This window comes from Microchirus variegatus (assembly GCF_963457635.1).
Source record: "Microchirus variegatus genome assembly, chromosome: 1".
Taxonomy (NCBI): domain Eukaryota; kingdom Metazoa; phylum Chordata; class Actinopteri; order Pleuronectiformes; family Soleidae; genus Microchirus; species Microchirus variegatus.
In genome coordinates, this window is record NC_139802.1 from 41,764,053 (window position 1) to 41,782,216 (window position 18,164).

Sequence of the window (18,164 nt, forward strand, 5' to 3'; positions counted from 1 at the left end):
GTATTGTATAGATCTTGAGTTATTTTTATTTTTTTTATTTTTTTTAAAGTCCAACAACTATTTTTTTACATTATCTGAACAAGATTGGTTAGCTAAACTGTTTGAAAAGAGAGTTGATTGTATCAAGTTGCCTTGAACTTAAGAGTTTTCTCAACTTTTTTTTTTAATTATTTTTATTTTTTTTATTAGAGTGTAACTGAAATGTTAATTTTCTCATTTAAATGAAAATTATTTGTTATATAATATGCGATATAATGTATCCAAACTGGTTGTTTGCCATATTCCCACAACCTCTCCATAACTGTCAAACCGTGCTTTTATTTTGAAGGCGGCACTGCTGGGCTGTGATAATGACGCCCGTGGACACACAGTCAGTGTTTATCACCTGGAGGCAGCATGTAGTAACAGTTCTGTGCGTAATCTCCTGCGCTCTCACTGTACTCGCCCTCCCGTCTCTCTGGGTGTCTTCCTCCTCTGGGTGTCTTCCTCCTCGCGGTTCCTCCCGGTGCGTCACACGGGTTAGCCGCGGACATGGCTCCGTCTCTGGGGTGGCTCTGGGCTCTGGCCGTGGGTGTTTTCTCGGCTCACGTTCTCCAGAGACTCTGCTTCCCGTACTTCTGGAGGGACGTGTCGTTCCTGCTGAAGGTGGTGAAGTACGGCGCCAAGCTGGAGCTCTCGCCCGGCGTGACCACGGTGATGGACCGCTTCGTGCGCCAGGCGCGACGCGCGCCCGACAAGCCGTTCGTCGTCTACGAGGGACGCGCGCACACGTACCGGGACGTGGACGCGCGGAGCAACAGGCTGGCCCGTGTTTTCCTGGAGGAAAAAGCTGCGCCGAGGAAAGGAGACTGCGTGGCTCTGCTCATGAGCAACGAGCCCGACTTCCTGTGCGTCTGGTTCGGCTTGGCGAAGATCGGATGCCCGGTGGCTTTTCTCAACATCAACATCAAGTCAAAGTCTCTGCTGCACTGCGTCCACAGCTGCGGAGCCAAAACTCTCATCGTGGGCTCAGGTAAAAAAAAAAAAATACTATTACTATGTGTTCTGCTCATATAGATGATAAACTGCACATCCTCTGATTAGAGCTGATCTTAGATCCTGGTGCGCTTAGGTTTTGGATGAGAAGGTGAGGACCTTTCCTGGCTGTTGCACTGATAATATCATACATTTGTGAAATACACTAATTTAAATATTATGTCAAAAATTAGCAGAATTAGTCCTGATCCACACAGTAAACTGGACTTCACCATATCATCTTATTCTTTACACTGTTAAAAAGTCTTCGGTAAAGACTAAAACTCGTCAACTATTGCAATAATCAATTAATGGGTTTGAGTGTTTTTCCAGCTTTTTAAATGTGAATATTTTCTGGTTTCTTTGCTCCATATAACAAATAAATCCTAATCATTTTGGTTTGTGGACAAAAACAACATCATCAGTATGGAGGATGATAAATGACATAATAATAATGATAATAATACATAAGAAAGAAAGGATAAATAAATCAATACAGAAATAAATAAATAATGGTGACATTAAATAAATAAATAAATAAACTAATAAATGAAAACAGAAATGCTGAAATCAATAAATGTATAAATAAATAAATGAACATATATATATATATACATATACATATATACATATATACATATATGTACATATACATATATATACATATATAGTATCTTTTTTTCCCTTTATTTTCCAATCCACCTTATTTATCGATGACGATCTGGAAGTGAAGAGAATTTCATCAGTGAATCTTAAAAAAATGTTTTAGACTTTACTTTAACCCCAATCTCCAAATATGAGGTCACTGTTTTCTGCAGCTCCAGTGTTGGGAGGTTGAGCTGATCGCACATAATATGTGTGGGCGTCGCCTCCGAGGAACGCTCTGCCAAAGCAGCTGCAAAACTCTTTATCATTATTATTATTACTCGAGTTCAAATTTTTTTGTTTGGAGCGCGTTCAACATCCTCCTGTGCTCCGCTGCGACCCTTCCGTTTGCACAGTTAATAGGATTCACCACGCCGCCGCCGCAGCCATGTGACAGGACGAGCCGTCATTGCTCAAGCAAACAAAGCGTGATGTTTGTCAAGTGACGCTGTCCTCACGACTAACCCCAGAGCAACAGGAGAGGTATTCATGGAGGAGCTGGAGCAGTCAGACACTGATGGGAGTCATGTCCACAGACTCTTGTCTTTAAAGGAGTCACATTACACTCTGTTTCTCCAAGTTAACCTAGTTTTCCCTGGTGTCCTAATGAACATGTCTGTGACATGCTTTGGTCAAAAATACCATAAGGATGAAGCACCACAGCAGTTCAATCACCCTGTAAAAACAGCCCTGTTCAGAACGCTCCGTTTAGTAGTATCTCTTTAGGTCCACCTTAAAAGGTCCACCTTAAAAAAAAAAGTAAACGCCGGGTGATTTTTACCCGAGATAATAAATACACCCCAATAAAAAGTACTAATATATCAAAACATGACAATGCATGACACATTTGAGTAGTGTTCTTTTATTTTAAACTGTGTCATGTCTAACATAATGAAAGAAAAGCATCATGAGGGGACCAAAAGATGGTCCCCTCATTTGGGAACAAAAAATTTCAAAAAAGATTAAATAATGCAGATTAAAACTTTGGATTTCATGAAAGTCACATGCATTTATTTGCTTATATGGTGTTCTAGGGTTAAATGTCCACCTTAAAAAAAAGAAAAAAAAGAAAGTAAAACGAAACTTAAGGTACAGGAAAACCACAGAGGCAACTGGGAGCTAATAGCAGTTAGCATTTGGAAAAGTGATCATTTGCAGGCTCTAGCAGGCACATTGCCGTCATAACATGTATCCACTGGACAGATAAATCCTCTGAGGCTGGACGTTTGTGTAGAACTCTGTGCTGCACTGTGGAGCCAAGAATAGAACTTTTCCCGGACTTCTGGTTTTCGGATACTATTGCCCTCGCTAGCACTCTCGCGTGTTTTACGGACAAAGCGGAGCTCCGCGAGACAACAATTCCAGGAATTTAGCGCATTGTGACGTCATCTTTTTTCACCCTTTGCCCACTCTGATAGGGCCTCTAGAGTCCCAAATATAAGGATTTAAATGATTAAAAAGTCGATTTTGCATAATTTGGAACCTTAAAATACATAAAAAAACAATTGACAATTTCATTCTAACCCATTTCCACTGAATCGTGGATTTCGATGGGTCCTTCGCTCGCGTGAACGAGTTCTTGCGGCGCTTACTTTATATATATTCTCTGTCTCCGATCAACATTAGTAGGATTGCAAGATGTTTTTTCTATTTCTATTTATAAAGCACTTTGGTCAAAAATGGTGTGAGTAGATTGGTGTGAAAGGGTGAATCGTGAGTGGTGATGAAGACTAGAAAAGCTCTACATAAATGCAGATTACTCTTTTACCCCCGACTCACTTTGTTTTTGGCGGATTCGTTATCGTGCAATTGTTATGCAGGGGTGGAAAAACACCACAGGGCAGAACGACCTCTGACCGTGGGAATGGTGTTAATCGCCTTTTTATTTGTTGGCTTCATCCACATTAAGAAATCCCGTTTACCTGCTAATTTTGGTGCGAAAGAGGCTATAAACTCAAATATCCAAAACGTATCACTAGACTTAGATTACCAACTTATCTTACGCGGCTGCAGCCTCTTTGTCTTTGCACCGATGACAACAAAACATGCTGTGCCTATTTTCTTCTTCCTCATTATCCAGCGGCTGTTCAATTCCTGCGGGTGAACAGGTGTGTAATCACGGTCCATCCTCTGGGACCTCGGATCGCCAATTTTCCCAGGTGGCCATGGATCGTGCGCATCGTTACCGTTGCTTGCGTAATCCCAGAAAACACGATCCCGCGTTGTGAACGCCTTACGCGTTGCGATGTAACATTACCGCCAAACTCTTAGAAATAAGGGTTCCAAAAGGGTCCGTCTACAAGGGCTGAGGTTCTACCTGGAACCATTTGCTTCTGAAAATGATCTGGTTCATCGCGAACAGGGAACATCATTAATATAGCGTGCATGAGAAAATGCTATCTAGTTTGCTGGCATACAGGGTTCCAAAAGGGTCCTTCTACAAGGGCTGAGGTTCTACCTGGAACCATTTGCTTCTGAAATACCCTTTCCCAAAGAAAGGGTTTTTCAAAGGGTTCTTGGTAACACTGATGGTTCCAGTAAGAACCATTTTGATCCAGAGAACCCTTTAAAACCCCTTTCCTGAGTAAAGGGTTTTAAAAGGGTTCTTGGTGGAACCCTCCAAAAGGGTTCCAGGTAGAACCTTTATAAAAAGTTTCTGCCTGGAGCCAAAAAGGGTTCTCCGATGAGGACAAGCCGAAGAACTTTATATGGTTCTACTTAGCACTTTTATTTCTAAGAGTGTACTTGTCCTTTCACCCCAACCCATTCGAGGCAGATGCTGCACATCTTTGAGTCTGGTTCTTGTCAGAGATTTCTTCTTCTGAAAGGGTTTTAAAAGGGTTCTTGGTAGAACCCTCCAAAAGGGTTCCAGCCAGGTGGAACACCTAATGTCTCAAAAATCTGATGCCTCTCAGAAAGGACCAGGATCAGGATTAAAAAAAAGATGAAGAAAGACAAAGGGTCAATAGAATAAATGAGTTTCATGAAATACTGTCTGTCTTTATCCCTCAGACTTGGTAGAATGCCTGGATGGCATCCTCAGCAGCCTGCGGGAGGACAACATTGACATTTGGGCCATGAAGAGCCACAGCGAGAACCCTCAGGTACACACCTTGTTGGATAAGATGGAGGCTGCATCTGAGCAGCCTGTACCGGCAGCGTTACGTTCCACCAAGTCTCTCAAATCGCCTACTCTGTACATCTTCACCTCTGGAACAACTGGTAAGTCACGGTATTGTCTACGTCTTTGGCGCCCTCTTGGCTCACTCCTTTGCCCCTCCCTCTTTGTCTTGTAATGCATTTATGTAATTGTCATTTAATATATTGATTATCACAGAACCGTTGTATGGCGATATTCTTGGTATCGTAGACCATGTACCCACACGGCGAAGAATAACCTCCTTCGTAGGGGACTACACTCTTAGATATAAGGGTTCTTCTACAAGATCTGAGGTTCTACCTGGAACCATTAGCTTCTGAAAAACCCTTTCCCGAAGAAAGGGTTTTTCCAAGGGTTCTTGGTAACACTAATGGTTCCAGTAAGAACCATTTTTTGATCCAGAGAACCCTTTAAAACCCATTTCCTGAATAAAGGGTTTTAAAAGGGTTGTTGGTGGAACCCTCAAAACGGTAGGTGATAAAAAGCTTCTACTTGGAGCCAAAAAGGTTCTCCTATGTGGACAAGCCAAAGAACCCTTTATGGTTCTACTTATTTCCAAGACTGTAGGGTGAAGTGAAGCTTTTAGGCCGGTATACAAAACATTCGGAAGCGTTAATTCAACCTAAAAGTTGAATTCAACACTTTCAAATTGTCTACATTGGTCCACTCTAGATCGAGTTAAAACAACATAGCTAGATGCTTTGGAATAGATTCCTACCTCTACAACGAGGCTTGCAATAAGTGTGCTAAACAAATATATAATATAATAACATGATAAACAACAGTTTTAGTCCAGGGATTTCCGATTTTTCTGATGGTACTGAAATGTACAGGTACCTAAACAATGGCTCAGTAATATCTGAGATGTCACTCTCTGTTCAAGACATAATTATACTGTATAAGGTGGATGCATTTCCTGATTTCTGCAGAATGTTCGACCCTTAATTGAGTATCGTGCCTTTATTTTTTCCAGGTCTCCCTAAGGCTGCAGTGATCACTCACCTCCAGTGTCTGAAAGCAGCAGCAGGCTTTTGGGCTTTCGGAGGGACCGAAGATGACGTGATATACGTCACTCTGCCGCTCTACCACAGCGCCGCTTCAATGATCGGGATAGGGGGAACCATAGAGCTGGGTAGGCCTCAAAGTCTGATCACAACCCATCCATACATCCATTATCTATCACTTTATCCGCCACCGGAGGGTCAACAACCATTCACTCTCACACGTTGAATAGCCCCTGCCCTAGAGGTTTGCTTGGCGAACTGGTTCGGGGTCTGTTGACAGTGAGTCCACAGCTGCTGAACAATGTGGGCCCCTTTGAGGAACCACCGTTTCAACTTCAACCAGCAGATCAATTAGAACCTTTTTTCAGAGGAGGTAGACACTGGAGACCATTGTGTGATAGCATTTCGTCGGCCGTGCTGTTGATGAGTCCCCGGTTGTCTTTTCCAGCTGGCACAAATGCAGACAGTTCAACGTCCTTCACTGGCAAACACTACAAAGATCTGTTTAGCAGACTGTGCTGACAGACATTCGGCCAGTGACCTAGTACTTTTAGATTTTGACTCGTAATTACCTTTGTACACATTTCAGAGCAGGGGATGTGCTGTTCTGACAACACGGCGGCACCCAGAGTTACATACTACATACCCAACTGACTTTGTTTCTCTGGTTTTAAGTCCATGTAACTTGTGTTGGATGACAGCAGGCTTTTACTACGGTGGCCAGTAAGCAATATATTATTACAAAGTGTGAAACTTTTTCACAAAGCTTGAGACAAATTTACTTTCAGGATGAAAAAAAAAAAAAAGCATTTGTAGCAACCAAATTGATTTAATCGATTTCACTTGACATGATGTGCAGGATAACCAATAAGGTGTTAGAAATCAGCCCACTGACCACGAGGGCGAGTTTGACAGATAAAATGACCATGAAATAATTAATACGTTAGAGAAATTATTATGTTTTTACATAAAATTAATTGGTATTTTAATTAATTAATGACACATTTAATTAATTATTAAATTCTGTATTCATTTATTTAATTAATGACACATTTAATTAATTATTTAATGGTGTATTTATTTATCTAATTAATGACACATTTCATAAATTATTTAATGGTGTATTTATTTAATTAATGACACATATACGTAATTATTTAATGGTGTATTTATTTAATTAATTAAGTAATTAATTAAATTTATTTATTTTCAATTATCTTTTTAGATTTATTATGGAAAACAAAGTCATGCATTATCCAATTGTGACACGGGCTACTGTGATTTTGATGTATGTGGTATGTCAAAAGGTGACTGGGACTTTAAACCGAGTGACCTCAGAGGTCAAGGGGAGGAGCTAGGGACAGGTACCAGGAAGCAGGTAGTGAACCAATGAGAAATGTTTGGTGTGGAGGAAGAATGATGTTTTGGTGTGTTTGGGAATGGAGTAATCCTGGAATCTTAAAGCCCCACTAAAATCCTGATGCCTCGGGTCAACTGCGGCCTCCTTGAATCCTTGGATCCTTGATTTCTGCGAGGTGCGTTCAATGATTCTCGTAAAAATCCGCTCGCTCTCTCGAGTCTCACAGCATTTGCGCACACATGCACCCCGTTGCCCTGTCTCTAATATTGGTGGAATCGATCTGGCTTTCTCTTAATACCATACATACACAAACCTATGCCCCCTTGGTTTCAGGAGATTCCAGTTCTCACTTGTATTTACCACTGTCTGCGAAATCCGGTGAAAGGGCAGCGATGTGAGCCGATTACGCAAGAAACGACGAGCTTTGTACCCCCACGAAAATGAAGGGACACCGTGTGCGATTTTGTTTGACCCAGACGCTGTTTACTCTTCTCTGGAAGTGATTCGGGATGTTGTGATTGTTTTTACAGATATCAGTGTTGAAAAGTGTGATAAAAGATCATTTACCCTTTCGCCTTACGTTATGTTAAAGGTGCATTTTGTAATAAATCTAAAGCAACGGACCATAAAATCCTCCTAATATGTCACAGAGACTCAGGAATAATGTTCATATAACAAACTGAACTCACCAACAACAACAGTACAGACAAAATATTTGCATTAAAAAAAGCATCTTTTGCAGACTGCAAATCATGTTTATGTTTTGAAATCATGTTTTTGGCATGTGGCGCCACCTACCGCCATCTACCAATCATTGCAGTCGGTAGAGTCTCAGCTGCCGAGCGACCACGGGTTGCCAGTTACGTCAGAAAACGAAACCTAAAAGACCGCTGTATTTTGAATTTGAATGTAGTAACAGTTTTTGGCCACATTCTTACTTATGGCGCCTTTAAAATTCAATATTGTATTATAAATAATTCTGATAATAACCATATTTTGTTTTTACAAATTTACTTACCATTTTTCTCGATAAGTAGCGTATGCATACGTTGGTTATGGAGCAGAAACATGAAAATATTCGATGTAAATTGAAATTTAATTGTAACATATATGTCAAAATGTCTCAAAAAAGTGTAATCTGAGAATTGAATCCTGAAACATATATATTTAACAACACTTGCGACGGTGGATCAGTGGTAGAGCGGGTCGTCTTTCAACTGGAAAGTTGAAGGGTTCGATTTCCGCTTTTTTTTACACGCTAAAAAGTGTCCTTTGTGGCAAAACACTAAAAAGGCACCATATGTAAGAATGTGGCCAAAAACGGTTACTACGCTCAAATTCAAAATACTGAGATTGAGACTTTTAGGTTTCGTTTTTCTCCGCCACCATTGTAACTGGCAACACCGTGGTTGCTCGGCAGCTGAGACTCTACTACTGACTGCAATGACTAGATAGACGGCGGTAGGTGGCGCCACATGCCAAAAACGTGATTTCAAAACGTAAACATGATTTGCAGTCTGCAAAAGATGCTTTTTTTAATGCGAATACTTTGGCTGTACTCTTGTTGTTGGTGAGTTCAGTTTGTTATATGAACATTATTCAACATTATTATTACATAATGCACCTTTAACCTCTGCTCCTTTTATATTATATGAATACAGACTATTTACCGTTCACCTTTTTTTCCTCCCCCCCTTGTGCAACAGGAGCAACCTGCGTCTTGAAGAAGAAATTCTCCGCCTCCCAATTCTGGAGCGACTGCCGAAAACACGACGTGACTATTTTCCAGTACATTGGCGAACTCTGCAGATACCTCTGCAACCAGCCTCAGGTAAACTCCTATGACCGCCTGGATCACCTCCATCATACATAATAATACACTGACCGCCACTGCCACTTATGAATCATTCCTGTAACTTTGTGCACAAGAGCGACAGCGACACAACACAAGCGTCGGTCTTTGTCTCTGCGGTTCACGTCCTCCCACTGTGGACAGAGCTCGTCCCTTCATGAGGCCTGAGACTCAAAGTCCTCTTTGTGCCCTCTGCCTCTGTTATGTGGCTGTCTGGGGTGGAAGGCTGCCCATCACTGTCCTCACCAGTGACTGAAAATGAACGCGTACGGCACACACACACACGCACACACACACACTCGTCCTTTCACCGCGCAAACGAGCGCGGCCGCTAATTGCTGCTTTCATTTCGTGTTGTCATTCACGCACAGTAGAATCGGTGTTTTTGAAAGTCTTTGGAGCAGGCATATGCTGAAGTTTCGGTGTCATCACAAATGACGTTTTTTAATTAGTCATAGTTTCTGTTTTTCAGTCAAATCTGACCAACTTTCCAAAAGCAAAAACTGTTATTACCTCTGAAACATTAAAAAAGGTACAAAACATATTTAACTGGGTCATTGAATGCATCTCGTTAGCTCAACATGCTGTGAAACCGGCATCACAGGTCTCACTGCTGGAGTATTCAACAAATAATAACACAGGTTTTTTTGCTGTCATATATATGTGGTCTGGTATGTACGTATATATATATTCCAACAATGTAACTTCGTGCCAAAATGGGCTGAGTCTGTTTCTGTTGGACGACAGGTTTCCAGTTGAAACTAATTGTATGTTTGATATATTTTCTCCCATTTGTTTCATGCTAATGTGATGCATTTATATTCAGGTATTTCGTTGTTTCTCTTTTTTCTCTCTCTGTATATTTCTGAGGCAGCTACAGTAAAAGGGATAGTCCTGGTTTTTGAATTGTATTGAGCCGTGACAGAGCAATGCAATCAGTCACAAACAGTCAATGCTGTCAGACATGGAGTCAAACCTGATCTATGTCTGAAGTCTTTACACCTTTTTAAGAAATGGTGACTTCTTTTTAAAAAATTGATTAATTACTTAATGAATTAATTAATTAAGTAATTAATTAATTATATTTGTATGTATTAATTAATTAATAATTAATGTATTTATTAATGTATTAATTAATTAATTAATTAATTAATTATATGTTATGTATTAATTAGTTAATGTATTAATTAATGTATTAATTAATTAATTAATTAATTAATTAATTAATGTATTTATTTATTCATTAATGAATGAATTAATTCATTAATTAATTATTATTATTATTAATAAAATAAATATAAAATATATACTGTATATATATATAGGTAACTATAATAACAAAATTAAAATAATATAATAAACATAATATAATCAAATTATAATTAAAAATAAAAATAATGATATTAAAAAATTTAATAATAAAAATAAATGGTGACTTGTCATCTGTCTGAACTGTTAGGCCATTCATTCTCTCTCCTTCTCTCAGGCAGAGACGGATAAAGTTCACAAGGTGCGGATGGGAGTCGGGAACGGGCTGCGTCAGGACGTGTGGCGGCAGTTCCTGAGTCGCTTTGGAAATATTAAAATGTGCGAGGTGTACGGCTCCACGGAGGGAAACCTGTGTCTAATGAATCACATCGGCAAGATTGGATCTGTGGGCCGCTCCAACTTCTTCTACAGGGTGAGTGTGTGGTGAACACTGCGAAGGTGCAGGACACACTGTACGCTTTACACACACGTGTATATATATATATATATATATGTGTATATACAGTACATACAATATCTGATTTACAGTACATGCATATATACATTTACATTCCAGCAACAGTGGGCGACCACTGTTGATTCTGCGGAGCCACGGATTGGTCATATATGGGGAACCGTTGACTCGCTATAGAGTGTCTGTGCTCATTGTTGACCCGTTATAATCTTGATCAAACTGTTGGACTGACACATACTTTTTTGTATGTTTTCCTGGTGCCATGCTGCCAGCTCCACTAAAAATACTGTGCATCCGGAAAACTGTTTCCACCAGTTTCCAGTGTGGACGAGCACTTGGCGAACGGTGCCAAGGAAAAACATTAAAAACCAAAAGTCCAAAACAAAGTTATTGCGTTTTTTTTTTTCCCGGAAATATTCCCATGGTGGACTTGGACTTGGATTTCCTTCCCCTTTTTTTACGACTCTGACCCAGTTAGTGTACATGAGTGTTGAGGAGAGCTGTGTTTACAAGGCATTGGCTGAGTTTCAGCGACGTCATGTAGTGTCCGAGTCCAGCAGAAGTTATTTGGGGTTTTTAGTGGGACACTGAATAATAATAACAGCTGCTGTTACAAACGTGCAGCAGCTTTCACATTAAAGCCCACTGTCGTGTTTGCTCTGTCACGTCCAGTCCAACCCACACCTCAATGCAAATACCCGTGAGTCAGACTAAGCCTTTGAGTGGCCCTAACCACACTGTGATTCTAGCCTTCTTAAAGGGGTAGGTCGGGTTTTTTGAAGTGTGTGCACTATCAATGCTGACGTTGATACTTCCTCAAGAGGGAACAAACATGGCGACCATTGAAGAGGTTATTTTATTGTGAAATAGACAGACTGGAGACCACTGAATATAAGTTTCCATTGTTTTACAAGTTCCCCTTTCCACTTGGCAGTGAGCTGCCTATAATACTATAATAAAAACGAATGCCTTGAAACGAAATATGTATTTCCAAGGATATTTTTGGACAGAAAAAGACGACTCAGTCATGTTTTTTGTGGTCCTCCTCAGTCTAAGTACAGGAGATACAGGAAAAACGCGATGTTGACTTCCGCGCTCAATTGGTGACGTCAAAATGCGCTTAATTCCTGGAACCGTTGTCTCGCGGAGCTCCGTCTTTGTCCGTAAAACACGCGAGAGAGTGCTGGCGAAGGGCAACTGTGTCTGAAAACCGGGAGCTGGCTAAATCTGTGAAGTCTGCAAAAGTTCTGTTTCAGTGCAGCACAGAGTTCTACACAAACTTCCAGCCTCAGAGGATTTATCTGTCCAGTTGGATACATGTTATATATGACGGCAATGTGTCTGCTAGAGCCTGCAAATGATCACTTTTTGGCTAATATAGGTAAGTCTGCAAGGATTCGTTGATTACTCTGATTAACTATTTTAACTATTATGTAAATATTTTCTGGTTTCTTTCCTTCATTTAACAAAGAAGTCATTTTGCTTCGTGGACAAAACAAGACATTTGATTCTTTTTGGCAAACGCTGATCGACATTTTGCGCCATTTAATGGACCAAAACATTATTCTCTTTATTTGTTCACTTTGGCGGAATAAGCTTTACGTACAGATGTGGAGCAGGGACACACGCCACGCGGTTACTTGAGTTCATGTAAACACAGCAAGTGAAGGGGAAAAGAGCCCCGGACTCTTTCCAGAGTTCCAAAACGCACCCACCATCGCATTCCGCTGGCCTGGAATGTGATGTAAATAACTGCATGATGTCGACACACACACACACACACACACACACACACACACACACACACCCTTAATTCAGCTCATCGTGATTTGAATAGCGCCGTACGCCCATTTCAGTGAGAAACAATACTTCTTTGTTTCCACAACAGTAACACATTACTTAGTTACTTTTATTTTAAAAAGTAATGCCTTTACTTGACTTTGTTACTCGCTGCTTAAAGGGGGACATATGATGCAAAATCATGTTTTTTTTAATCATTTAAATCCTTATATTTGGGACTCTGGAGGCCCTATCAGTCGGCAAACGGTGAAAAAATATGATGTTTTTGTGGTCCTCCTCAGTCTAAGTACAGGAAGTGAAACGTGCGATGTTGACTTCCGCGCTTCCCGGGACGTCACAATGCGCCAAATTCTTGGAATCGTCGTCTCGCGGCGCACCGCTTTGTCCGTAAAACAACAGCGCGAGAGCGCTGGCGAGCGCGGCGGTATCCGAAAAACCGGAAGTCCGCTAAATCCGTGAAGTCCGCGAGAAGTTCTAGTCTTGGCTCCACTGTGCAGCACAGAGTTCTACACACACTTCCAGCCTCAGAGGATTTTGTTATATATGACGGCAATGTGCCTGCTAGAGCCTGCAAATGATCACTTTTCCAAATGCTAACTGCTGTTAGCTCCCAGTAGCGTCTGTGGCAGATGTCATTTCCTGTCCCTTAAGTTTAGTTTTTACTTTTTTTTTTAAGGTGGACCTTTAAGGTGGACCTAAAGAGATGCTACTAAACAGAGCGTTCTGAACAGGGACATGTTCAATAAGACACCACACTGCACCGTGAAACAGTCAGACTAGAGGTCAGAAGTTGGTCTTGTGGCCGTTGTCATAACATAATTAGCTTCACTCGTGTTGAAGTGAGGTGCTGCTGTTAATCAGTGGAGTTACAAAAGAGTGGATTTAGCTTTTAATCCCTGACCTCGACCATTAGCTATTATTAGCTGTGTCTCAGTGTCTGTCCTGCTGACCCACCAACTGTTACACAGGTCGTACGTATTACACACAGGTTACCAGGGCCGCGTAATACATGGGTATGATGTAAGCGCAAAAGGTCAAGTAAAGCTTTACTTGTCTTCATTGCCTTACTCTGTGATTTGTTATTTTATTTTATTTTATTTTTTTTTATTTTATTTCCTAAAGATATTTTCTCGTCATATTTCCTACAGCTCCTGTTTAAGTACGATCTGGTGAAGTACAACATGGAGAAAGACGAACCAGTGAAAGACGAGCGTGGGTTCTGTCGGCGAGTGGAAACGGGTAAGAACGTGTATTGGGTCTAAATCAAAATTATTGATTTAAACTTACTTAAATTAAAAAATTCCAATACTTTACAAATTATATGCAAAGTTAATGATGATTTGTTCTGTAAATGTAAAAAATTAAAGGTCCAGTATGTAACAGCAACATGTATCCGGTGATGTTTCATGTCGTAGCTGAATATTTAGCCTTCAGTTAGCATCAAATCGCAGATATTTAGTTTGTCCACTGTGGGCTCCTGTAAATACATGGTGATCCAAAATGGCCGCCTACATTAGCGCTGAACCAGCTCTTGATATAAATATAAATATAAATATAAATATAAAAGGCTCGTTTTGCGTTAATGAAAAACAACAATTCATACAATCAAGATTGTACACATACAGAATAAAACATTTTGAGTGTAGATTTACACATTGAACCTTTAAAGGTGCATTATGTAATAAATCTAAAGCAACAGAGACTCAGGAATAATGTTCATATAACAAACTGAACTCATCAACAACAACAGTACAGACAAAATATTTGCATTAAAAAGACATATTTTGCAGACTGCAAATCATGTTTATGTTTTGAAATCGTGTTTTTGCATGTGGCGCCACCTACCGCCGTCTACCAGTCATTGCAGTCAGTAGAGTCTCAGCTGCCGAGCAACCACGGGTTGCCAGTTACGTCGGAAAACGAAACCTAAAAAGACCTCGGTATTTTGAATTTAAGTGCAGTAACTGTTTTTGGCCACATTCTTACATATGGCGCCTTTAAAGCGTGCAGTTTAATTTTTTTGGGTGAAATTCAGATTTACCCTTACTAACCCTTTTACGTCATTTGCGCTGATGTGAAACTTTCGTCCGTCAGGAGAGACGGGGCTTCTATTGTCCAAGGTGAGCGCCATCACCCCGTTCTTCGGCTACGTTGGAAACAAACAGCTGACGGAGAAGAAGCTGCTGAGGAACGTGTTCGCGAAGGGAGACGCCTACTTTAACACGGGCGACTTGATGGCTGAAGACCACGAGGGCTTCATCTGCTTCAGGGACAGAGTGGGAGACACTTTCAGGTACATGTTCTGTCGACTTCACTTTGTTCCAGTTGAGTCGTCGGAAGCACAAACTCCACAGGTTTGACTGAAACATTTCCTTAAGTAAAATAAAACTCTTTCTGTCTCTCTTTGTGTTTTCAGGTGGAAAGGTGAAAATGTAGCAACGACAGAAGTGACAGAGATTCTGGGGCAGGTGGAGTTTATACAAGAAGCTAATGTTTACGGAGTGGAAATACCAGGTAAGTTCAAAACGACACTGACACATAATGACAGTGATAAATGATAATGATGATAAAGCTGCACATACAGTTTTTTTTCTCTCTCTCTGAGCTCATGAAAAGTTTTATTTTCAGACGTTTGTGCTTCTTAAATACGCTGTAAATACACTCATAGACATAAAAGATCAACTGTGTATTTTACATGATCTTAAAATACACTTTTACATACTTTTACCTTTCATTTCTGGTAATTCTCCTTTATTTCTTTGGCTTTTTAATAATGAAGAAACAATATATATATATATGAATACACATAGTTCCATATATATGTGTGTATGTTTATATATGTATACGTATGTATATATATATGTGTGTGTGTGTATATGTGTATATACGTATATATGTATGTATATGTGTATATATATATACATATATGTGTATATATATACATATATACGTATTTATGTGTAGAAGAAACAATATATGTGTATATGTATGTGTATATGTGTATATGTGTATATATATATGCATATATGTGTAGAAGGAACAATTTGTGAATATATATATACATATATACGTATATATGTGTGTATATATATACATATATACGTATATATGTGTAGAAGAAACAATATGTGTGTATATGTATGTATATATGTGTATATGTGTATATATATATGCATATATGTGTAGAAGACACAATTTATGTGTGTATATATATATATATATACATATATACGTATATATGTGTAGAAGCAACAATATATGTGTGTATATGTATGTGTATATGTATATATATGTATGTATATATGTGTATATATATATGCATATATGTGTAGAAGAAACAATTTTTGTATATATATAAATATATATATACACATATATACTCGTATATACACGTATACACATATATGTGTATATGTGTGTACATGTTCAAACGATGCTATAACACAAATAATTAAAGGCCTAAAATTAAAGAAGTTTTACGAAGTTTAATTATAATAATGAATATAATATTTCGTGTATTTCGTTAGTTCTGGAATGGAAAAGTGAGGTGAGATATAATCAGTGGTTACTTGCTAAATCCTGTGCACTGTACCTTTAAGAAGCTGAAAAATTTAGAACGTTTTAAAGGTGCATTGTGTAATAAATCTAAAGCAACTGGCCGTTAAATCCTGCTAATATGTCACAGAGACTCAGGAATAATGTTCATATAACAAACTGAACTCACCAACAACAGCAAAGGTACAGCCAAAATATTTGCATTAAACAAAAATCTTTTGCTAACACGCGGCGCCACCTACCGCCGTCTACCGGCCGTTGCAGTCGGTAGAGTCTAACTGCGACGAGTTGCCTGTGCACAGGACACGAGGGCAGAGCGGGAATGGCCGCCATGACTCTGAGACTCGGCCACTCGTTTGACGGGAAGAAGCTGTTCGAGTGCGTGACCGCGGATCTGCCGTCGTACGCTCAGCCGCTCTTCGTCAGACTCCAGGTCAGAAACTCCTCGCTGTGAAAAAAAAAAAAAATTCAAACATCAGCTGGAATTCCAAACATTAGATATTGATTTTTTAAAAATCACCCCCCCCCCCTCTCCCTTTTCAGGAGATCATGGAGCTCACGAGCACCTTCAAGCAGCAGAAGTTACAGCTGGTGCAGAGCGGCTTCGACCCGTCCACCGTCTCGGAGCCTCTCTACGTGTTGGACCACGAGCGGAAGGACTACATTCCGCTCACGGACACTATCTATCAGAGCATCCTCACTGCACAGCGCAAGCTTTGAATTTCCATTTACAGTTGTCGTTTTCTTCAGTTACTAGTTCCCTGGTGTCCTAATGAACATGTTTTGGTCAAAATACCATAAGGATGAAGCACCACAGCAGTTCAATCACTCTGCCAAAACAGCTCTGTTCAGAACGCTCTGTTTAGTAGTATCTCTTTAGGTCCACCTTAAAAAAAAAAAAGTAAAACAAAACTTAAGGGACAGGAAATGACATCAGCCACAGAGGCTACTGGGAGCTAACAGCAGTTAGCATTTGGAAAAGTGATCATTTGCAGGCTCATTTGCGTCATATATAACATGTATCCACTGGACAAGATAAATCCTCTGAGGCTGGAAGTTTGTGTAGAACTCTGTGCTGCACTGTGGAGCCAAGAATAGAACTTTTTGTCCGGTTTTCGGATACCAGCGCTCTCGTGCGTTTTTTACGGACAAAGCAGAGCTCCGCGAGACAACAATTCTGGGAATTTAGCGCATTGCAACGTCCCCATTGAGTACGGAAGTCAAAATCGCATCATTTTTCGTCTCCTGTACTTAGACTGAGGAGGACCACAAAAACATGACTGAGTCATCTTTTTACCAAACTTAGGGTAAGACCTCCAGAGTTCCAAATATAAGGATTTAAATGATTAAAAAAGTTGATTTTTGCATAATATGTCCCCTTTTAATACTTAAATTATTTAATTCTTCCAGGTGCCTTAAGCGTGTCCATTTAATGGAATTTGGAGAAGCAAAAATTCAGGGATTCAATCTTACTTGTCAAATTGACTATATTCTTTTTACTTCAAAAAACATTTTAAATGTGCTTTTTTTTTTAATTGATTCTACATTTTAATAAATGTTATCAAAGGTCTGCCTGACACTGAGCAATGACGGCACATAATGCTAAATCTGTGATATCTGTTGCTCGGATATGAGGCATATTTAATATTTTTTTCCATGTTCTGTATTTTTAATGCTGTGAAACTTCTGGTTACTTTGTCTATTTTTGCTGCTAGTATGTTTTTAACAGGGCACACTTGGAAACTGTAATCAGGTCACATGACCGTCAGCAGAGCCGTTTCTTGTTATATGCGGACTATGCAGCTGCATAGGGGCCCCACAGCCACCAGGGGGCCCCCAAACTGCAAGTTCAGACTCATATTTTATTATATTTTTGAGAATTAAAAGTACCTGTCTTTACTTGCATGTTTTGTATGCATTCATTATGCATATATTTGCAAAGCATGTAAGAGTTTGTGGGGTAATCAGAAAAAGTTAGAAATCTCTACCTCCAGTTTGAAAAAAATAGGGGCCCCAAATAGTATCTCGCATAGGGCCCCCAAACTGCTAGA

At 39.8% G+C, this 18,164-nt stretch overlaps 1 protein-coding gene across 1 annotated transcript; it reads left to right on the plus strand.

Annotated features, from left to right (window-relative positions):
* Positions 1–495: 495 nt before the first annotated feature.
* slc27a6 (solute carrier family 27 member 6) lies at positions 496–17,066 on the plus strand. Its single transcript, XM_083889321.1, has 10 exons — positions 496–1,012; positions 4,672–4,881; positions 5,793–5,951; positions 8,890–9,014; positions 10,522–10,716; positions 13,707–13,797; positions 14,653–14,851; positions 14,975–15,072; positions 16,416–16,546; positions 16,657–17,066. The coding sequence occupies exons 1-10, from the start codon at positions 532–534 to the stop codon at positions 16,831–16,833; spliced, it is 1,866 nt and encodes a 621-aa protein (XP_083745447.1). The 5' UTR covers positions 496–531; the 3' UTR covers positions 16,834–17,066.
* Positions 17,067–18,164: the final 1,098 nt, after the last annotated feature.